The sequence below is a fragment of the Chroicocephalus ridibundus genome, chromosome 17, assembly GCF_963924245.1.
Source record: "Chroicocephalus ridibundus chromosome 17, bChrRid1.1, whole genome shotgun sequence".
NCBI classification, from domain to species: domain Eukaryota; kingdom Metazoa; phylum Chordata; class Aves; order Charadriiformes; family Laridae; genus Chroicocephalus; species Chroicocephalus ridibundus.
In genome coordinates, this window is record NC_086300.1 from 2,158,843 (window position 1) to 2,179,287 (window position 20,445).

A 20,445-nucleotide genomic window follows, 5' to 3' on the forward strand; every position below is an offset into this window, starting at 1 on the left:
ACACACACGCGTGGCAGCAGCACGGCACACACATGCACCCACACGCGCGGGCTCCCGGCCCCGCTCCCCCCAACAGACACCAATTTGTTTTATGGCAGGGGAGGAAATTGCCGTCCGTTCCCCCGAGCCGGGAGGCGTTGGCAGTGCTCTGCCCCGGGGCCGGGAGGGGCCTCGCCGTCCCTCTGTCCCCCAACACCCTCCTGGGGCCCGGGGGGACATCTCTCCTCCTCCGCTCCCTCCGTCCCCCTGGCCCTGGGGGGACCAGGAGCTGCGTCTCCTCCTCCATCCCTCTGTCCATCCATCCCTCTGTCCATCCGTCCCTCTGTCCCTCCATCCCTCCTTCCCCCCACCCCTATTGCCCCCTGAGGACAGGGGTGTCCCCAGCCCCCACAGCGCTGTCCCCCCCCCAGCCCGGCACTGCCCGTGCCAGCCCCTTTCATCCCCCCATCACCCATCGGGGCGCAGCGAGGGCCATGGCCGTGTCCCCCCCCACGGCAGGGCCAGCCCGTGCCCAGCTCTGGAGGCAGCAGTGGGGTGAGAGCTGGGGGTGCGGGGGGAGGCTGCTGCCTCGTGCCCACCCACGCACCGGGGGCCTGGCTGCAGTTTTGGGGAGCACCCCCCCCTCCTGCCGCCGTCCCAGTTCCCTGTGGAACCCAGGACCCCCCCTCTGCCCCTTGGTCCCCCTGCAAGCGGCTGGAGCGGCTCCTGCTGCCTGAGCACTCGGGAGGGATTGGAGACATTTGCCTCTCGCCTTGTAATTTATGCAAATGGGCTCTGTAATTAGCTGTAATTTCAAGGCACGGCTCGAGGTTTCAGACGCTCCATGACGAGGAGATGCCCCCCTGGAATCCTCCGGCATCGGCGCAATTTCCTTCCCATGTGTGGTCCCAGCTGAGGCTCTGGCTCTGCTTGAGGCACCTCCAGGAGCCCCTGAACCCCCAAGGCCCCTGGTCCCCACGGTCCCCCCAATCCTGACGGTCCCCACGGTCCCCACGGCCCCATGCCACTGTCCTGTCCAGCCGCGGGCCCTCAGCCCCCTGCTGCCCCCGGCGGCTCCTTCCCCCCCAGCCCAGGAGCACGGGTTTGGAATGGGTTCCAGAGGATCCCAGGGGGGACCTTGATCCCGGTGACTGGCAGCGTGAGTAGGTTGGGGTGTCCCCAGGTCCTCGTCCTTGTCCCCAGAGGAGGCACACAGTGTCCCACATCCTCTCGCCCCGCTGTGGCCCAGGGCTGGCGGGGAGAGGGGACACACCAAGAAACGGTGGGAGAGGAGCCACAGCAGCTGGCACCCGGGACCCCCGGGCAGGGACCCATCTCCCTCCCACACCACCAGTTCCTGAAGCACTGGGGAGACTGGGCTGGGGCTGGAACAAGATGATCTTTAAGGTCCCTTCCAACCCAAACCATTCCGTGATTCTATGGGACCCTGGAGCGAAGGGATGCAGGACAAGTCATGTCCCCACCATGTGCACGACGCACGGGGAAAGGCACATCCTTCCCGGCGGCTGAGGGGCAGCTGGGGACCAGGGAATGTCCAGGCCAGTGTCCCCACCATGGGGTCCCTGCTCCCCGTGGTGGCACAGCTGGGATGGGGACTGGGATCTGGCTGGGGATCCTGTGCCCGGAGCTGTAGATGCAAAGTCTGCAAACTGCTCCCTGCCCCGGAGAGCTGCTGGTGGCCACGATACGGCGCCTGGGCGGCAGCTGGGGAGCCGGGGGCCAGTGCCCCAGACCCAACAGCTCTCAGGAGGCCCCGAGCTGGAGCATCCCCCTTCCCCACAGCCACAGGAATGGCCCCTGGCATCTCCTGGGTGGGTGCAGGGGAGGAGAGGTGGCAAGACCCTGGGGCTGGGGTCCCCCCAGATCCCCCATGTGTCCCACAGAGCACACTTGAACACCAGAGCGCACGTTCACCACAATCTATGGTGGCTCCCCACCAGCAGCAGCTTGCCCTGCCACCTGCCCTGTCCCTGCCCGTCACGGGGTCCCCAGCCCGGGGTCCCCATCCTGGGGTCCCCATTCCAGTGCCCAGCCGAGCCATGGGGCCACGCTCACCCCACAGGCAGCCGTGTTTCAGTGGCGGCGGAGCCATCCCTGGGATGATGAAAACCAGGAGAGTTTTCCCCAGGGCGAAGGAGTTCCCTGCGCCCTCCGCCCGGCTGGGTGCTTGGCAAAGCGCGCCGGGGAGATGCGGGCTCCCACGCACCGGCACACCGTGGTCCCGGTGCTGCCAGCCCAGGTTCCCGGCCCTGGTGAGGCACCAGCACCTATTTCCATGGGCTTTGGAGCGGGATGGGCTTCCCTCAGGGCCATGAGGGTCCCCACAGGGCTGTGGCCACCAGCAGCCAGCCCCGGGGATTTTGGCTGTGGAAATGGGGACACGACGCCCCGGTGATGAAGTGGTTTCTCTGGCCGTGGCGTTGCCACCTGGCAGCTCCTGGGGCTTCTCCCGGCAGCGCTGGCAGCCCCGGTGGCAGGGCACGGGAGTGGGGAGGGTCGGACACCTCCCGCCCAAGCAGGAATGGGCTCAGCCGGGACCTCCCGGACCCTTTTGGGGTGCCCCGAATCCATCTGGGTCACGCTGGGTCCCGCCATCAGCATCCCGCTCCCTCCTCTGTGGGTCCAGCTCTGGCCCCAGAACTTGTCCCCTGCACCCGTCGCCGTCGCATTTACCCCGTGGCGCGGGGCCGAGCCACAACGGAGGGGAGACACTGAGCCCCACACCTGGACAGGTGACATCCCCGGGGGCAGGAGGAGGCGGCCACCTCCCGGTGCCACCCCCGGGCGGGGGGACGGCCGGCTGGGCTGAGCCCGGGGGTCCCCGGGGGGGTGTTTGGCGGGAGGGCGGCAGGAGGAGGGCGGCCACGGGCGCGGGAGGGAGGCGGTTGTTTCTTTCTTCTTTAATTACCCCCCTGTTTGCGGTGTCTGCTGCGAACTTCCCGTCCCCTCCCTCCGCTTTCATGCGCCGGATCCTGGGACCGGGACCAGGCTCCTGTCAAGCGGCGGGGCTGGGGCTCTGCCTCCAAGGGTTAAAATCACCTGGGCCGGGGAGGGAGGAGCTGGGACGGTGGGGAGGAGGGAAGAGCCGGGAGCCGGGCTGGGACCCAGCCATTCCTGCTCGCCCGGCCCAGTGGGTGCCCCGTCCCTGGGGAGCCGCGCGGGTCCCTCGGGGTCCCCTCGGGAGCCAGCGCCCACGCCACGCCGATGAGGACGGAGCCGCCGGGAGCTCGCTGCCGCTAGACCCGTACGTACCCCCCCGGCGCCCGCCCGCCTCCATCGCCCCGACGGCCGGCGCGGCGGGAGGGTGGGCGACGGCGGCGACCGACGGCGGGGACCCCCGGGCCGGATGACGGTGCCGCGGCCGCCCCGGCCGGCGGCTGGGAACGTGCTGCTGGCGACTCCGCCGGCCCGGCCCGGCCCAGCCCCGGCAAGTCTTTGCTTGCCGCCCCGCCGCGTCCACTGGCCACCGAGCCCCGAGGCTCCCGGCCCCTTCGCCTCCCGCGACGCCCTGCCCTCGCCCCCCACTCACAGAGCGAAGCCCCCTCCCACGGGGCCGGGTCCCCCCCCCCCCCCCACCGCCGCCCCGCAGGGACCCCGCGCCGGTGCCAAGCCCTGGTGCGAGGCGGCTGAGCCCCCCCGCGCCGTCCCCGGCCCTGTCCCCGTGTCCCCCCTCCCGCCAACAAAGCCCCGGGGAGTTTCGCTCCGGCCGCGGGGAGCGTTGCTGTGGGCTGGGCGGTGCGGCGAGCGCGGCGAGACGGCAGCATCGCCCCGAACCCGCGGCATCGCCCCGAACCCCCGGCATCACCCCCAAAACCCGCGGCATCACCCCCGAACTCATGGCATCGCCCCCCAACCCGCGGCATCACCCCAAACCCGCAGCATCACCCCAAAAGCACGGCCCCGACCATGTCCCCGACCCACCCGTCGGGGCTCCGCGGGGCCGGCCGGGGCCGAGGGCTGCGGGCAGCGCTCGCCCAGCCCCGCCGCGGGGCGAGGCACCGGCTGGGGCTGGGAGACGGGCAGAGCCGCCTCTGCCCAGCCGGGACCGTGACTCACGGGGACGCATCACCCGCCGCTGCCTCAGTTTCCCTGCGGTAAAATGGCCAACGCGTCGCCGAGCCCCGCCAGGGAGGGGAGGGGGGGGAACGGACGCTGAGGGCCCCTGGGGATTTTTGTCGTCATTCCCGGATGGAAAAAAACACCTCGGGAGTCTCCACGCGTGGCTGGGGCAGCCGGGCAGGGCCAGCGACGGGGGGTCCCCCCCAGCTCCCCCAGCCCAGCGCTGGTCCCCATTCCCTGGCTTTGGAGCAGGACGGGGTGTAGCCGCGGTGGAGGTGGTGGGACCCGGCTGTGGGTCTCGCTGCCAATGGTGGGGTCGTGGCGGGGGGGGCTCGGTCCCAGTGGGACCCCCGAGCCGAGAGGGACGTTTGGGAGAGGGGTGCACAGGGACAGCCGTGGCCGTCGCTGCCTGGATCTCGCCGTGGTTTGGCCGTGACGGGTCTGCGTCGGGTGGGACCTGCCTGGGTCCCCACTGAGGGTCCCAGCTCCTCCCGTGGGGGTTGGGGGGCTGGAGGACATCCCTGCCAGGTCCTCTCCGTCCCCAGATCTCGGAGGGGAGGGGCGCTGTGCAGTGCAGACTGCCACTGTGTAACCCCACAAAGGGCCATCACTGTGTCAGTTTGCGGTTGTGGCCCAAATCTGGCACCCACGGGGAGCAGGGGGCTGGGGGTCTTGGGACCCCGCTGGGGACCAACGCTGGGTGGGAGTCATGACCCCCCCTCAGTGCCAGCTGTCACCTACCCCACTGGTGTCCCCAGGAGGCAGGGACAGTCCCCAGGAACCGTCCTCTTTAATTGGTGCCAAACCCCCACCAGGATTGGGGTGGGCAGAGCTGAGCCCCCCCTGGGGAGCAGCACCCCGAAACCTGCTCGGGCTGCCAGCCCTGGGCGGCTCGTCCCACCCACAGCCGCCCCAGCACCGGCTCGAGGCCGAGCCCCCACGGGTGTCAGTATCGCAGGTGGAGGTGGGTCTCGTCGGGCTGATTTTGGGTCCCCCCAGCTCCTGCCCCACACCTTGGGGTCCCACTGCCCTCCCCAGCGCTGCCTGGCAGGGGAAAACGGTGTCCCCATACAGGTGGGGGTCTTCAGTGCTGGGGACCCCCTCCCTGCCCTGGACTCATAGTGCTGGGGATCGGGGGGCTCTGGGGGTCCAGCCCCTTTGCGCGGGGGATTCCCCACTCCAAAAGCTTTGGTGTCCCCCTGGTGCTCCCTGGGGGTCTTTCCCTGCCCCGCGCCGGGGGGTGGCAGGGAGCCAGGGGGGACAGCGTGGGGGTGGCTGGGAGCAGGCGCCAGTGGCGGGAGGGGACAGTGGGGGTCTGCGGGGAGGGTGGTCTCAGCCGCCCCCCACCACGGCGCCGGTGGGAAGTCGGGGGGCGGGAGCCAGTGGCAGCAGGTGGATTTCGACACCGGGGTGGGGCCCGTCCCCAGTGGGGTTTGCACAGCTCCCGGTGAGTCACGGCCGCCGTGCCGTGGAGGCAGCGGGTGCCTGGGGGTCCGGGGGTGCAGCAGGTGCCCCGGGGGTCTGGGGCCGCGGGCGAAGGCACTGGCTTCAAAGGGCTGCCGGTGGCTCGGCCCTGGGGCTCCACTGCCTCCCCGCAGCCAGCTCCGCTCCCCCATCCTGGTGCAGCCACCCTGGGGGTGCACCTTCCCCCCCACCCCCCCCGGCTGCGTTTTGGCCCCCCGGCAGCCGGGGTGCTCCGTGCCGGGCTGGGGGCTTGGGGCAGGAGTAGAGATGGGGGCGATGGTTTCCCAGCTCAGCTGGCGTGGAGGAGAACTGGGGTGGCCTCGTGGGTGCCGTGTCCCCCCCGTGGTTAGGGCAAAGGCTTGGGGACGCCGCTCTTGGGGACTCCAGCTGTCTTGGAGGGACACGGTCGGGGGGGTGATGAGGCAGATGCTGGCAGCTTCCTTAGATTTTGGAATTGGGCACTGACCCCTTTGGGCCACCGGCACCAGAGCTGTGCTGGGGGCCGGCACAGGGCCCACAGGGGCATGGGGATGGGTACCAAGGGGTGACCCCCTCGTGGCACCACCGTCCTGGTGTCACAGCGGGCTGCGGAGCAGAGAAACCCCCTCGGTGGGATGGGGGTGTCCCCCAAATTGTGGGTGATGGGGTGATGGGCACTAGGGACGCTGTCGCCTGTGGCACGTCGGGACGGGAATCGGTGCCGGAGCTGTGCCGGTGCCAAACCCCTCCCTGTGCCGGTGTGCCCCCCCTCTTCTGACACCTCTTCTCTTCCCCCCTCCCCGCCCGTCCCTCTTGGCCCTGCAGGTCTGTCTGCGCCTCCTCCCCGCTCGGCCATGCTCACAGCGGTCTGCGGCTCCCTGGGGACCCAGCCCTCCGACGCTCCCCGCGCCTCCCCGACCCCCCTGGACCTCCAGCCGCTGCAGCCCTTCCAGCCCCACGGCAGCACCGCAGCGGGGCCCACTGACTTCGCCTCCCCGCTGCCCCCCCCGGAGCTGCCGCTGGCGGGTCCCGACGCCGCTGCCGCCTTCGCCGCCCCCGGCACCTACGAGCCCCATGGCCCCCCGCGGTTAGAGCTGCCCACCGACGGCCCCGCCGCCTCCGGAGCCTACACCAAGCTGCTGCCGGCCGCCCCGGACATGGCGCATCCCTATGAGCCCTGGTTTCGGCCCCCCCATCCTGGCCCCCCTGGCGAGGAGGGAGGCGTCAACTGGTGGGATCTCCACGCCGGAGCCAGCTGGATGGAGCTGCCCCCCGGGCAGGGAGGGGGGCTGCAGGTGCCCGGACACCCCGGGCTGCCACCGACCCTGGGGGGGTACGGTGGGGGGGAGCACCAGCTCTGCACCCCCCCTGCCCACTTGCTGCCCCCCCCTACCCAGCACCTCCTGGGACCGGAGGGGGCGAAGGCGCTGGAGGGACCCCCTGAGCCCCGGGGGCCGGAGGCGGAGGGCGGCGGGCGGCCCAAGGGTGCCCGTCGGGCTGTGCCGCGGGGTGGGGGGCAAGCGGCGTGTCGCTGCCCCAACTGCCAGGAGGCGGAAAGGGGGGGTCCCTGCCCCGAGGGGGTGAAACGCAAGCACCTACACAACTGCCACATCCCCGGCTGTGGGAAAGCCTACGCCAAGACCTCCCACCTGAAAGCCCACCTGCGCTGGCACAGCGGCGACCGGCCCTTCGTCTGCAACTGGCTCTTCTGCGGCAAACGCTTCACCCGCTCCGACGAGCTGCAGCGGCACCTCCAGACCCACACCGGCGCCAAGAAATTCGCCTGCCCCGTCTGCGGCCGCGTCTTCATGCGCAGCGACCACCTGGGCAAACACATGAAGACGCACGATGGGGGCAAGGACGGGGGAGAACCCGAGGTCAAGGGCAGCGGGGACCCATCGGCCGGCAAGGGAGGCAAGAGGGAGCCCGAGGGGGGTAACGCCGCCCCCACAAACTGAGCCGCTGAGCACCAGGAGGGGGGGACATGGATGGAGGTGGGGAGAGGGCCGGGGGGACCCTTCGGGGCCGGTCTCCGAAGGGTGTTGGGGGGGGGGGGGGGGGGCGCAGGGCTGGCACCTTGTGCTCGAAGCGGTGGCGAAGGTGGGGGGGGGACACGCCGGTGGCACAGCCCCGGTGCCGGTTGGGGAGCGCCGGAGCCGGAGCTGCCCCGCGGCGGTTTCACTTGTCCCGCTCCCGCTCTCCCGCCCCGGTTTCCCCCCCTCCCCGTCCTCCCCCGGCTTCCCAAATCTTTTTTTTCGGGAGGCTGCTGGCAGGCGGCGGGGCTGTTTGGGAGGAACATCAATGGGAGCCGAAGGAGCAGGCGCTGCCCGGGCACGTCCAGCCCCACAGGGGAGGAAGGAGAAGGAGAAAGGGAGAGAGGAGAAACCCGGGAGCCTTCTCTCGGGGAGGGCAGCCGCAGCCCCCCGGCCCCCTCCTCGTGGTTCCCCCCAAACTCTTGGCGTCCCGGGCTCGGCCCCCCCGTGCCAGCCCCGCTCTTTCACCAGCCATGAGGTTTTGGCACCCCAAGGGGTTGCCAGTGGGCTCGGGGTGTGCCCAAGGCCCCCTGCCCCACCTGGGGATGCTGGGCTGGCGGGGGTCCCGCATCCCATGGAGCCCCGCTTTGGCTGGGGGCTTGGGGGTTTGAAGCCCTTTTTTTTTGTCCCAAATCATGGTTAAAATGGGGAAAAAAAAAAAAAAAAGTCCTGCTTGAATGTGAGCCGTGGGGGGCCGTGGGGCCGGCGGCGGGCGCGTGGCGGGGCGGCGGGCGGTTGCCCAAGCGCACACCTGCAGCTTTCCCACACCCACTGCCGCGGCCCCGGGCGGGAAGCGCACACCGGGCGGCCGCGGCCCCGGGAGAGCCGGGACGGCCGCATTCCTCCGGCCTGGCATGGCCGCGCTGCCCGCCGCCCCGCGACCCCCACCTCCCCCCCCGGCACCTCGTGGCCGTCCCTCCCCAGGGACCCCATCACTGCGGGGGATCCCCCCCAGAGATGCTGCCTGTCCCCTGGGAATCCCATCGCCGTCCCTCCCTGGGGACCCCCTTGGGGACCGCAGCCATCCCCCTGTGTGTGCTACAGGTCCCTTGGGGACCCCGTATCTCCAGGGGACCCCCGCTGTCCCCCTGTGCATGCTGCCTGTCCCCCTGTGGCCCTGTAGCCGTCCCTCCCCGGGATCCAATATCTCCAGGGGACCTCTGCCTGTCCCCCCATGCATGCTGCCTGTCCCCCCGGGGACCCCATAGCTGTCCCTTCCTGGGTCCCTGTATCTCCCGGGGACACCCTGGGGCATTCCCCCCCCAGGGACCCTGTATCTTTCCTCCCCTGGGACCGTCTCCCTTTCCCCAGGGGACCCCGTGTCTGTCCTTTACCCCTGGTTGACAGTCCATGGAACTCATTTTTTGGACCTTTTGGGTCTTATCCCCCCGATTTTGGCAGAACCCCTTGGACAGAGAAGGACATGCTGAAACCGGGACCTGGGGGGGGGGGTCTTGGGGGGCAGTGCTGGGGCTGGGTGGGATGGGGCTTGCAGGCTGCTCGGGGCACCTGGGCCTCCCCCGGCTCTGCCCCACAGCCGGCACCAGTTCACACCAGTTGGGAATCCAGGGAGGGGGGAGATTTGGGAGGGGCCGATCTCCCAGCATGGCCCCAGCCTGGGGGCTCTGGGGGGGCCGTGTCGGGGGCTGTGGGGGCTGCCCGGGCTCGGAGCACCCTGAGGTCTGGGGGGGAAGGGGTGGAGGTGAAGTCAAGTGGGGTCCGTGCCCAGAGGGCGCCCCAAGGCCTTCGGTTTTGATTGTTTTATTATTATTATTAATTATTAATTATTATTATTATTAATTATTATTATTTTATTAAGGTGAAGCCAGGCTTTGCTGCTCGGGCAGAGTGGACGTCTCGGGCCAAAGCTGTGGCCGTGGGCCTTGTGGACGGGGAAGGGGGGGTAGAACCCCTCACAGGGTCCCATCCCTGTCCCTGTCCCTGTCCCTATCCCCATCGGCGCGCGAGGGGCCGATGGCAGCCCCACTGTGCTGTGGGGCTGGGGATGAGCCATGGGGCTGGGGAAACCCAGAACGAGGTGAAGTCTCACTGGGAGGGTCCGCAGGGACGCGTCCCCAGCCCCGGCACGGTCACGACCATCCCGCTGCTGGACTCGGGTGACCTGGGCTGCCCGCAGCTCTCGAAGGATGTCCTCGACTCCGGCATTTGCCTTTTCCAGCACAAAATTCCCTCTTGGTGTCCCCCCGGCCAAGATTTCATCTCCTGAGGGGACCCCGGAGGGGCTTGGGACCCTCCCCGGGGTGCCGCAGCATCGTGCTGGTGGCCCATTGGATTTTGGTAGCCAAGCCCGGCTCTGGCAGTGGCCAGAGGCTCTGGCGTGTCGGGGGACCCCCATGCCGCAGCAGCCAGGGCAGGTTTAGGGGGGGCTGCCCTGGGAGCACCCCAAGGGTGGGCTGGGGAGGGAACCGCCAAGCAGGGGGTCCCACGGCGATGCCGGGGCTCGGGGCTCAGCCTCGCCGAGCTGCTCAGAGCCGGGGGGCTGCGAGGAGGGGCCCCGGGTGTGCTCTGCCCCCGCACCCCCCCACCCCCCCTCCCACCCCGGGGCCCTGCCTGCCGCGATGGGGCAATGAAGGCTGTAAAACCGGGTGGGGAAGGACGGAGGCCGACTCCCACCCGCCAAAACCAGTCCAGCCTGCTGCGGCGTGGGGATCCCGGCCCCGCGCCCCGAACCGCCGCGTCTCCCACCCCCGAGCCGCCTCCCCGGGGCAGGGAGGGACCGGCCCAGACGGGGGCCCCGGGCGGCCCCCATGGAGCCCCGGGCGAGGGGGGCGGCTGAGGGGGTGAAGGGGAGCAGTGTGGCCTGAGGGGTGCTGCGGCCGGGGGGCGAGGGGTGCCCCCCCGCCTGGCGAGGGGAGCGTTTGTGCTGCGAAGAGGCTGCGGGGCTGTGGGTTTGGGTTTTGTACTGGAATAAACGCCGCGTGTTTTCCACGCTCCGGCTCTCCGGCTCCGTCACTGCTCAGGGACCCGGGCGTCCGGCACCCCGACCCTCACCCTGCTGCTCGGGATGGGGATGCAGGAGGGTGCTGGCTGGGTGGGGGCTGAGCCGGGTGAACCCCCCCCCCCCCGCAGTGGGCTGCACCCCTCCGGCCCGGCCCCGCAGGCCGGGACGCGCCGGGCAGGCGCCCAGGGTCCCCCCCGGGGGCAGGGCGCTGCCCGGCAGGTCTGCCCGCATACCGCGGGGCGGGCGTGCCGCGCTGGGCGCTGCCCACGCGGGTGCTGCCCACGGGGGTGCTGCCCATGGGGGACACTACCCGCCCGGGGTGCTGCCCACAGAGGATGCTACCCGCAGGGGGTACTACCCGCGGGGATGCTGCCCACGGGGGGCTGCCAACCACGGGGGTGCTGCCTATGGGGGACACTACCCACCCGGGGTGCTGCCCACGGGCGGTGTTGCCCATGGTGGGTATTACCCACCCGAGATGCTGCCCATGGGGGGTGCCACCCACAGGGGATGCTCCCCGCAGGGGGTACTACCCACCCGTGGTGCTGCCCATGGGGATGCTGCCCATGGGAGGTACTACCCACCCGGGGTGCTGCATACGGGGGTGCCGCGCACGGGGGTGCCGCGCACGGGGGGGTACTACCCACCCGAGATGCTGCCCCCAGGGGGGTGCTATCCACCCGGGGTGTTGCCCACGGACGGTGCTGCCCGTGGTGGTGCTGCCCACAGGGCAGCTGCCCACAGCTGATACCCGGGGTGTTGCCCACGGGGGATGCTACCCGCGGGGGGTACTACCTACCCGGGGTACTGCCCACGAAGGGTGCCACCCACGGGGATGCTGCCTACGGGGTACACTACCCACCCGGCGTTCTGCCCACGGAGGGGTACTACCCACCCGGGGTGCTGCCCACGGGGGGTTCTGCCCACGGGGGGTTCTGCCCACGGGGGGGTGCTACCAATGGCGATGCTGCCCGCGGTGGGTACTACCCACCCGAGATGGTGCCCACGGAGGGTGGTACCCACTCGGTGTGCTGCCCTCAGGGATGCTGCCCACGGGGGGCTCTGCCCCACGGGAACCCCCCCCAGCTCACACCCGTGTCCCCCGTCCCTGCCCCACGGGGGACGAACCGGGACCCCCGTCTCCGGGTCTGGTGTCCCGTCCGCCCCGCGGGGCTGCCGGTGCCGGTCCCCGCCCGCTGCCGCCGTGCGGCCTCCGGCCACGGGGCGCCGCCGTCGCCCGGACGGGACGGGGGAGGCGGGACCGGGCGGCGGCAGTGCAGGAGCGGCGGCAGGTCCGTGGGCCAGTGGGGTCCCGGGAACCGGGGCTGTGCGGGCGGGGGTCCCGTCGCGGTCGGTGCAGGGGGTCCCGGGAATCGGGGCTGTGCGGGCGGGGGTCTCCGGTCGGTGCAGAGCTGCGGGGTCCCGGGGCAGGAGGTGCCCCCCAGGCCACGCCGGGATGGGGTCCCTCATGTCCCCCCCGGTGCAAAGACGACGTCAAACCGCCCCCCCACCGCCCCGATCCCCGTGTCCTCACATCTACCAGCCCCAAAGGGACCCTGGGGACACATCCAGGACAGAGACAAGGGGGTGACGTCCCCGTTGGTGCCCCATCCCCTCCGCCCGGTTTAGGATGGCAGGGTGGGATCCCGCGCCCTCATCCTGCGACTGCTTCGTGGCGCTGCCACCACACACTGCGACACCCGCCGTCGTCTTTGGCAAGAACGCCGACCGGCCGCGCCATGAGGTCCAGGAGATCATCTACGTCCCCGCCGCCATCCACCAACCCGGGGACAAAGTCCAGGTGAGACCATGCTGGGGCCAGGTTGGCTACAGGGGATGGTGCACTGAGTGTGCCAGGTCTCAGCCCCGCTCTGTGTCCCCCCTCCCTACAGTGCACCTACCTGGAGATCGAGCAAGCGGAGAGGACCCACGCGGTGGTGCTGAGCCGTCCCGCCTGGCTGTGGGGTGCCGAGATGGGTGCCAACGAGCACGGCGTCTGCGTGGGCAATGAGGGCGTCTGGACCCGTGAGCCCGTGGGGGAGGACGAGGCACTGCTGGGGATGGACCTGGTGACGTGAGGACCGTGGCGTGTTCCCCCCATAGCCCTGGCTGCCCCACGCCGTCCCCCACCGCCGGCCGACGGGGTGCTGCCGGTGCGGCAGGCTGGGTTTGGAGCGGGGCAGCTCTGCCCGGGAGGCTCTGGAGGTGATCACGGCGCTGCTGGAGCGCTACGGTCAGGGCGGGAGCTGCAAGGAGGAGCCGGTGTCCTTCGTCTACCACAACACCTTCCTGCTGGCTGACCGCACCGAGGCCTGGGTGCTGGAGACGGCCGGCCGGTACTGGGCAGCCCAGCAGATCCGAGGTGAGCGGGCACTGGTTATACTGGGCAGATGGGGAGTCCTGTCTCCCCCTCTAAGCCTGACCCCACCTCCGGCTTTCGCAGAGGGCAGCCGCAACATCTCCAACCAGCTCAGCATCGGGAGGGAGATCACGGCCGAGCACGCGGGGCTGCGGCAGCGAGCCCGCAGCCAGGGCTGGTGGAGCGGAGATGGCGAGTTCAGCTTCGCTGAGGTCTTCTCCCTGCCGCACCAGCCCGCCCGCATGGAGGCTGCCAAGGCCCGCTACCGTGCCGGCAAGGAGCTGCTGCGGCAGCACGCAGGTGGGGACAGGGGAGGGGGACGGCCACCCATGGCTCATCCCGGCGTCTCCACGCTCCCCGTGGCCACAGCAGCCATGGCTGCGGCTGATCTCTGCCTTGCCCGCCAGGTCACATTACAGCGGAGACGTTCATGGCCATCCTGCGGGACAAGGACAGTGGGATCTGCGTGGACTCGGAGGGCTTCCGCACGGCAGGCAGCATGGTGTCCGTGCTGCCCCAGGACCCTGCCTTGCCCTGCGTCCACTTCTTCACGGCCACCCCTGATCCCTCCAGGTGAGGACAGGGGACAGCAATGCCATGGGAGCGTCCCCAGGGAGCAGCATCTGTCCTTGCGCTGGCCGGTCCCAGCACCCTGGCGCTCCTCTCCGGCAGGTCCGTCTTCAAGCCCTTCGTCTTTGTGGCCAACATCAAGCCCGTGCCGCAGGTGAGGTCTCCCACCTTCCGTGACGACCCCGCCAAGCAGATCCCGCGGTTCCAGAGCACGGTTGATCGGCGGCACGAGCTCTACCGCCGGCATCAGGCGGCGCTGGAGCTGATGGAGAGGGACCAGGTACCACAGACCCCTCCCCAGCTGCCGCTGCCCCGGGACCTTCACTCTCCCTGGTGATGTGGGAGGCCGTCGAATTCCCTGAGGGCTCCCGGTCTCAGCTCTCCTCCCTCCCTCACCCCGCCAGGAGTGGGGCCAGAAGCTCCTGCAGACGCTGCGGGACCTGGAGAAGCAGGGTCTGGAGGGGATGAACGCGCTGCTGGGGGGGTCGGTGGCCCACCCCCAAGAGGAGCTGGCTGACCTGTTCTTCGACTGTGTGGAGGCAGAGATGAAGTTTTACACATAAACCCTGTGCAGGTGGGTGGGCTTGCCCCTCGCCCCGACCCAGCATTGTTCCTGGATAGCGGATGAGAAAACCTTCCCAGTGTCGGGGCCTGGCTCCTCACCTCCTCCCACCACGGATCTGCCGCTGACAGCACGGTGGGGAACAGCTCAACCGGCATCTCCAGCTCTGCCTGGAGGTGCGGAGCCTCCAGCCCCCTAACTTGCCCCGGAGGAATTGGCACTTTTGAGAGGTGGCCGTGGCCTGAAACGCGAGGGCAGGGGGAAGAAGAGGGATGTGGAGTGGGATTTGCAGTCCTGCCTGCCACCCGGTATGTCTTTTCCCACCGTCAGGCAGAGCTGCCTGTGCTTGGCCCCTCCGGGGCTGCTGCAGGGCTGGTGGCGCCGTGGCAGCAGGCACATCGGTGTAGGAATAAAGAGGCTTTAATTGCAACTGCGCGGTGCCGTCCTGGCGTGGGGTATTGCGGGTAACTGCCTATTTCGTGCTCCTTTGGTGTGAGTTTCCTCCAGAGGCTTGGTCCGTGGCTGGCTCCTGCCGGGAGCTCGCTGGGGCTGCAGGCAGGCATGCTGCCTGCCAGGTCCTGGCAGGGGTGGCAGCTGTGTCCCCAGTTTCGCCTGGGGAGGGGACTGAGACCGCCTGGGGCCTGGGGCTGCTCTGCCCCTGCCTGAGCTCAGCGGTGCAGCAGGCAGCAGCAGACCCCGACGCTCCCGCAGATCCTCCAGCTCTCCCAGACGGGTCTGGTGTTCCTTCAGGGACTCCCTCCGCCTCTGCTGCGAGCGCCCAGCCAGCTCCTCCTGCAGATCTGCAAAGAAATCTGCCAGGGAAAAGAATTACAGGAGAGCTGGCACGGCCAGCTGGGCTCCCTGCCACTCCTTGGGGACAGAGGGACTGGCCTGCTTAAGCCCCAAGCACGCGACATGTCCTGCTTCAGTCCGGGCACCTTTGCCTGCAGTGAAAGGGCCGCTCGGCTCAGAGAGCAACTTGTCAACTTCGTCCTCGCTGCTGGAAGAGCCGCCTTCCTCCTCTTCCTCACACACAGCGCCATGGATGGGCTGGGCGTCCAGCTGCAGGAGATGGGGCAGGGCTCCCACCACCAGCTCTCTGCAAGCACCGAGGGAAGAGCAGATGTACCCCCGCCAGGCAGCATTGCCTCGGGGCTGGGAGCGGGTTGGGGTGGCACCAAACCCCGCCAGCACCGCTCCACACAGCCACCCCACAGCCCGGCCTGGGCGGAGATTCAGATTTCTGGGGTTTGGGTGGGGGGCTCAGGCTGTATTGGATATTGGGGGGGGGCTGTACAATGCTGAGGGGCTCGTGTGGTTTGGGGGATTTGCTCTCCCCCTCCGCTCCCCCCCGCAGGCTCCCCCAGCCCACCTGTAGCCGTGCTGGTGGGTGCATTCGTTTCCCGTTAAGTCGAGGAGACGGAGGCTGCGGGGCAGCTCGTCTGCAGAGATCAAAGGGAAGGCAGAAAGGTGCTGAGATGGGACCTGAGCCCCCCCCCCTCCACCAAACCCCACACCCTCTGTCTCCCGCAGCTCTTCACCCACTCCCGAGGCGACAGCTCCACCGTGGGAAGCAGTCTCGCACCTCATGACTGGGGAAACTGAGGCAGGGAGGGCAGGAATGTGTATTATACACACTCCCGTGTGAGAACTGAGGGTTTTCCCCTTCCCAGGCCCTCACCATTCCCTTTCTTACTCCTGTCTGCAAGCAGAGGGCCTGGTGCCACAATAGGAATGCTACAGAGGAAGACAGAGAGATAATTATCCCTCTGTCCTTTCCTCTTCTGCCAAAAATCACCCACAGGAGGAGCCGGCTGAAAGAAGGGCTGTCAGGGCTGGAGCAGCTTTGCTGCAGGTTGAAGTCCCCAGGTCTGATCGGAGCCGCTTGAAGTGTTCTGCCAAAGCAGGACACAAGGTGGAAGCAGACACCTGGAGTCTGTCAGCAGCAGGGACGCCTCAAACCTGGCCACAGGGTTCCTCTGGTGTCACGCTGGGACAGGCAGGCCAGCCCCAGAGTGGCTCTGCTGGGGCTCTAGCTGGGACCTGGGGGCCAGAAGCCCTGGCAAAGCCCAGACCAAGGGTCTGCCAGCGTTTCTCCAGTACCTGAGGGACCTCTTGGGCACACCCAGGCCACATCCGGACCTGTTCTTGCTCCTTACCTGGGTCCAGCGTCTGGATCTGGTTGTGGGACAAGTCCAGGACACGCAGGTGTCGCAGGAGCTGTAGGTTCTCCACTCTGCGGATGCGGTTGCCAGCCAGGGAGAGGAACCTGCAGAGCACAGGGAGGGCAGTGGCACGAGGCTGGGGGGGCACCATGGCCCCCAGGGTCCGAACCAGCCCCATAACCAAGCTGTCAGGGGCTGCAACTTGAACCCCGCTGGCTCTGCCGAGGGAAGAAGGGAGCCCTGCTCTCCTCTGAGCACAGAAAGCGATCTCCCTGTGGGCAGGAGCTGCCCATACCGCAGGTTGGGAAAGCAGACCAGATTCTCGATCTTCTCAATTTGGTTCTGAAAAAAAGAAAAAAGCAAAATGTTTTTCCATTGCATGAAAAATCAGACTTTGGGAGCCCCAGTATCACTCAAGCCTCACACAGGCAACGTAATGTCCCACCCACTGCCGCGGGAGCTTTACGGAGCAGGTATGGGGAGCCCAGGACTTTGGGAGAACCGAAAGGCTGATGGCAGACCGTCGCTCGAATTGTGTTGGTGGCACTGGCATCGGAGGGGAGCACTGCCAGCCCCTCTGGCCATGCGGGGAAGCAAAATTCTGGAGCACAGCTGGGGGTGTTTGTGTCCCCCCCAAGGAGGCCTTTCCCCGCAGGACCAGGGCTGATCACCGCTGCCCCCGCAGTGCCTTACCTGCTGCAGATAGAGGCTGTGAATCTCCCTCAGGCTCTGGAGCCTCCCGATAGTGCAGATGTTTTCCCGATCCAAGCGGATGGTGGAGGGGGACAGCAGCTCCGTGGATCTAGAGGAAGAGGGTTGCTCGGGGTGTCCTTTGTGCCCAGAGACCCTCCCTGCCAGCCTGAGTGGTGAAGGTGGGGTCCGTGCGGATCCTCACCGGCTCTCTGGGCGCGGGGGCTCCACCAGGTGAGGCAGGTTCCTCGTGGCGATGAGGTTGTCGGTGAGCGTCACCCCTGGGGACGTCTGCTCACGGGCTGTGGGAAACGCAGACTGATGGGGCCCAGGCCAGCAGGGTCCAGCCCACCTCTACCCCTCCAGGGCCCATGATGGCTCACTCACCCCCAAGCAGGGTCTCCCCCTGCCCAGCCATGGCAGGAAGGTGGTCTGGGTCCTCGTCCCTTCCTCGGGCCTTTGGGTGGCTGTGTTGGGGGGGCTGGCCTGGCCCCACCGCTCTCTGCAAGGGGAAGGGTCCTGAGGCAATGGGGGGCAGGAACCGGTGGGCTAAGGCGGGCGGTGAGGACAGGACTGCCGGGCTGGGGGTGATCAGCGCTGGGACTGCCAGATGAGGCAGAGAGACCCCAGGACCTGGGGGGACCATGGGATCAGACCCCCCACGGGATGGGGGCACAGAGACCCCTGGGCTGAGGCAGGGGGGGGTGGGTCACTGGGACCAGGCCCCCCTGGTTGAGGGGCACAGAGACCCCCGGGCTGGAGGTGGTCACCGGGAGCAGGCCCCCCGGACTGGGGACACAGAGACCCCCGGGCAGGGCCGGGCCGGGCCGCGGCGGGGGCGCAGGCCGCAGCGTGCCCGTTGCTAGGAGACGGGCGGCCCCGGAAGGGGCGGGGCGGGGCGCGCCCCTCCGCTCCCGCGCGCCGCCGGTCGTCCACCTTCCCACAAGCCTTTGCGCCTCCGCGGCAAACATGGCGGCGCTCAGCAGCGGCGGCGCGCCATGGCGGCGGGGTGAGGGGCTCCTCACCGGGGCTGGGTGTCTCCATGGGGCTCGGGCAGGGGAGGGAGGGCGTGCGTGCGGCCCGGCCTGTCCTTACCTCGGCCCTCCTCCCCGCTCCCGGCTCCTCTCACGCTCCCCGCCGGGGGAACCCGGGGCCTGGCGCCGGCCCTGAGCGCTGCCCGTCTGCCCCCTCTCCCCAGGCTGGCTGCCCGCCCTGCAGTTCGTCCGCCGCGGCTCCAAGGCGGTCACCCGGCACTGGAAGGCCATGCATTTCCAGCGGCAGAAGCTGATGGCCGTGACCGAGTACCTGGCCCCGCGGCCGGCCGTCCCGCCGCGCTGCCTGACCCCCAGGAAGGAGAGGGTCGAGGAGGAGGTAATTTTCTGGCCTGTGGCCGTTGTGGGTGCGCGGCTGTGGGGCCTCGGTGCGCAAGGAGACCGAGTGGCTTTGCACGCCCCGTCTGTGTGGTTTGCCTTGGCGATTTGACACGGGGGTCCGCAGCCGCCGCTGGGTGCAGTACGGGGCTTTGGGACGGCCCTGCCCCAGGGTGAGCCTGGCTGGACACCGGTATGGAGGCTTCTGGGGTGATTACTGCTCCTTTTCCTCATGCTGTCAGTGGCTGGGAGATGCCCCAGCTGGTAACCCAAGTGCTGGAAGCCAGGTGAGTCCCAATCCGTGGCAGCATCTCATGATCCATGGCGGCATCTCATGGCAGTAGGTCCTTTTGCAGGGTCGGAGTTGGGGGAGGCAGCAGCCATTGCCCCTTCCCTGTGGCCCATCGCTGCTCACTCCCTTCAGGACAACGGCTATGCCCGGCTGTTGCGGCGGCAGGTGGAGGAGGTGTTCCGGGACAATCGGATGATTGCCGTCTGTCAGTACAACTCCATGCCCGACGAGGACGTGGTGCTGATGAGGCATTACCTCCGAAAGCACAACATTGAGGTCAAGTTCGTCCTGAACGAGGTAGGGGCAGAGCTGCCGGGGCAGATCCCGGTGTGGCTGGGGCGGGGGAAGGTGGGTGAGAGCTGGGATGACCCTGTGGCACGTGCTGGGGTGAAAAGCTGCATTTTGAGAGCTGTCTCCCCTAGATCGTCAGACCCGTGCTGTCACAGTCCAAGTACAAGAATCTCCTCCCTCTCTTTGTGGCGCGCAATATCCTGCTGGTGAGCCCGGAATTGAAGGCAAAGGAAATGCTGCGGGTGCTGAAGGGAGTGCCGCAGATCAACCTCCTGGGTGAGAGCCTTTCCTGTGTCCCCGTGTGCTGGCGCTGGGCTTAGGACTCCCCTCCAGTGCTGGGGAGAGGTGGAGGGTCCATGCTAACAGACCTGCGCTTGTGGGATCACTGTCATGTCCCCTAAAATGAGGGATAGATGGCGAGGAGCAGGAGTCCTGCCTGCAGGAGCAAGCCTTTCCTTATGCGCTTGTGGAAGATGACAGGGCTCTGGCTCTGGCACCCCATCTCCTGTCCTCAGCTCTGCTCCTCTCTTCCAGGCGCCTGCATCGACAACACCATCCTGAGCAAGCAGGGAGTGGAGAACTTGGCCAAGCTGCCCTCGCTGGAGGTCAGCCAGGGGCAGACAGTGGGTGCCCTGGCCGTCCTGCCCTCCCAGACGTCCTCCCTGCTCCAGCGCGGCTCTGCATACCTCACGGCTCTCCTGGATGAGCACATCCGTCAGCTGCAGGCCAGGGAGACAGGGAGCCCGTCCGAGCCCGCCCCTGCCCAGAGCTCGGGAGCTCACTGACGCTGAGCCCTGGGAGTCAGCTCCTTCACCGGCTGCAGTCGGGGGGGGGTCAGGGACTGAAGATTTGTCCCCAGGTGGGCAGCCAGCGGCGGGACTGGGTGTCCTGTGGCACCACTGTCCCGATCAGGGAGCCCTGGCCCTTCTCTTTGCTCCCCGCTACCAGCACTGATGGCACCTGGAACATCCCGGCTGTGATTCGGGTGCTGTGGGGCTGCGGTTGGAGGGTCTCGGGCATCGGACGGAGGAGGCAAGAGTGCGGCGGGGACCCCCAGTGGTGCTGGCGGGGGGAACCCCTGGCACTCTGCGCACCCCTGCCCGCTGGAACCAGGGGAGCATGCTGTAACGCTGACCGAGCCGTGTCCGCGGGGTTGCCATCCTGTCCATTAAAGCGTGGTGGTGGAGATGCTGGAGGACTCGTCTTCAATTTGTGGGGGTGTTTGGGGGGACTCCTGCCCCTCGATGTGTGGGGAGATGCTGGGAGCTCCTCAGGGGCTCTCCTGGAGCAGGGCCGTGCTGGGGGGGGCGAGGGAAATACTGGGGGAGGGAGGATAAAGCAAAGCTTGGGGGGGGTGAACCCCGGGACCCCCGTGGGGTGGTGGGAACCCCACTCTGCATGGGCAGAGCTGGTGGGTCGGCCTCAGGCTTGGTGGGGGGGAAGCAGGTGCAGCCGGGATGAGACCCCCCCACACCCCCCTTCGTTACAGGAGAGGATGGATCCCCCCCACCCTGCTTCGTTACCCCGATCCCGGGGCAGGGGGGTCCGGGTCTGTCCGTGTTCGGGACGCGGGTGGGTCCGGCTCGGGGCGTCGGGGGGGGATGTCCCGGTGGCCCCTCCTGGGCGCTGTCGGCTCCGGTCCTCCACGG

General features: G+C 68.7%; 4 protein-coding genes across 4 annotated transcripts; 3 read left to right on the forward strand and 1 right to left on the reverse strand.

Annotated features, from left to right (window-relative positions):
* Positions 1-3,120: 3,120 nt before the first annotated feature.
* On the forward strand, positions 3,121-7,460 carry SP6 (Sp6 transcription factor). Its single transcript, XM_063354698.1, has 2 exons — positions 3,121-3,244; positions 6,328-7,460. The coding sequence occupies exon 2, from the start codon at positions 6,357-6,359 to the stop codon at positions 7,458-7,460; it is 1,104 nt and encodes a 367-aa protein (XP_063210768.1). The 5' UTR covers positions 3,121-3,244; positions 6,328-6,356.
* A 4,335-nt stretch (positions 7,461-11,795) lies between these two features.
* On the forward strand, positions 11,796-14,389 carry SCRN2 (secernin 2). The gene is made up of 7 exons (XM_063354699.1): positions 11,796-12,298; positions 12,390-12,571; positions 12,660-12,859; positions 12,941-13,156; positions 13,264-13,429; positions 13,529-13,706; positions 13,831-14,389. Exons 1-7 carry the CDS (start codon positions 12,128-12,130, stop codon positions 13,987-13,989), a joined length of 1,272 nt encoding a protein of 423 aa, XP_063210769.1. The 5' UTR covers positions 11,796-12,127; the 3' UTR covers positions 13,990-14,389.
* Positions 14,390-14,408: 19 nt separating this feature from the next.
* Positions 14,409-17,648, reverse strand: LRRC46 (leucine rich repeat containing 46). The gene is made up of 8 exons (XM_063354697.1): positions 17,231-17,648; positions 17,049-17,145; positions 16,847-16,955; positions 16,449-16,495; positions 16,148-16,257; positions 15,361-15,430; positions 14,927-15,087; positions 14,409-14,800 (listed from the first exon to the last, which is right to left on the reverse strand). Exons 1-8 carry the CDS (start codon positions 17,487-17,489, stop codon positions 14,409-14,411), a joined length of 1,245 nt encoding a protein of 414 aa, XP_063210767.1. The 5' UTR covers positions 17,490-17,648.
* Positions 17,649-17,750: 102 nt separating this feature from the next.
* Positions 17,751-19,982, forward strand: MRPL10 (mitochondrial ribosomal protein L10). The gene is made up of 5 exons (XM_063354394.1): positions 17,751-17,852; positions 18,042-18,214; positions 18,638-18,802; positions 18,928-19,072; positions 19,331-19,982. The coding sequence occupies exons 1-5, from the start codon at positions 17,813-17,815 to the stop codon at positions 19,579-19,581; spliced, it is 774 nt and encodes a 257-aa protein (XP_063210464.1). The 5' UTR covers positions 17,751-17,812; the 3' UTR covers positions 19,582-19,982.
* Positions 19,983-20,445: the final 463 nt, after the last annotated feature.

Bases quoted from the DNA above. Each gene is read 5' to 3' on its own strand.
- LRRC46 (XM_063354697.1), bottom strand. From the start codon at position 17,489: ATGGTCCCCCCAGGTCCTGGGGTCTCTCTGCCTCATCTGGCAGTCCCA. The intron at 17,146-17,230 runs GTGAGTGAGCCA...CGTTTCCCACAG, and splicing joins GGGGGAGACCCTGCTTGGGG to CCCGTGAGCAGACGTCCCCA. The intron at 16,496-16,846 runs GTAAGGCACTGC...TCTTTTTTTCAG, and splicing joins ACAGCCTCTATCTGCAGCAG to AACCAAATTGAGAAGATCGA.
- SCRN2 (XM_063354699.1), top strand. From the start codon at position 12,128: ATGGCAGGGTGGGATCCCGCGCCCTCATCCTGCGACTGCTTCGTGGCG. The intron at 12,572-12,659 runs GTGAGGACCGTG...CCGGTGCGGCAG, and splicing joins CTGGGGATGGACCTGGTGAC to GCTGGGTTTGGAGCGGGGCA. The intron at 13,707-13,830 runs GTACCACAGACC...TCACCCCGCCAG, and splicing joins AGCTGATGGAGAGGGACCAG to GAGTGGGGCCAGAAGCTCCT.
- MRPL10 (XM_063354394.1), top strand. From the start codon at position 17,813: ATGGCGGCGCTCAGCAGCGGCGGCGCGCCATGGCGGCGGG. The intron at 18,215-18,637 runs GTAATTTTCTGG...CACTCCCTTCAG, and splicing joins AGGAGAGGGTCGAGGAGGAG to GACAACGGCTATGCCCGGCT. The intron at 18,803-18,927 runs GTAGGGGCAGAG...TGTCTCCCCTAG, and splicing joins TCAAGTTCGTCCTGAACGAG to ATCGTCAGACCCGTGCTGTC.
- SP6 (XM_063354698.1), top strand. From the start codon at position 6,357: ATGCTCACAGCGGTCTGCGGCTCCCTGGGGACCCAGCCCTCCGACGCT.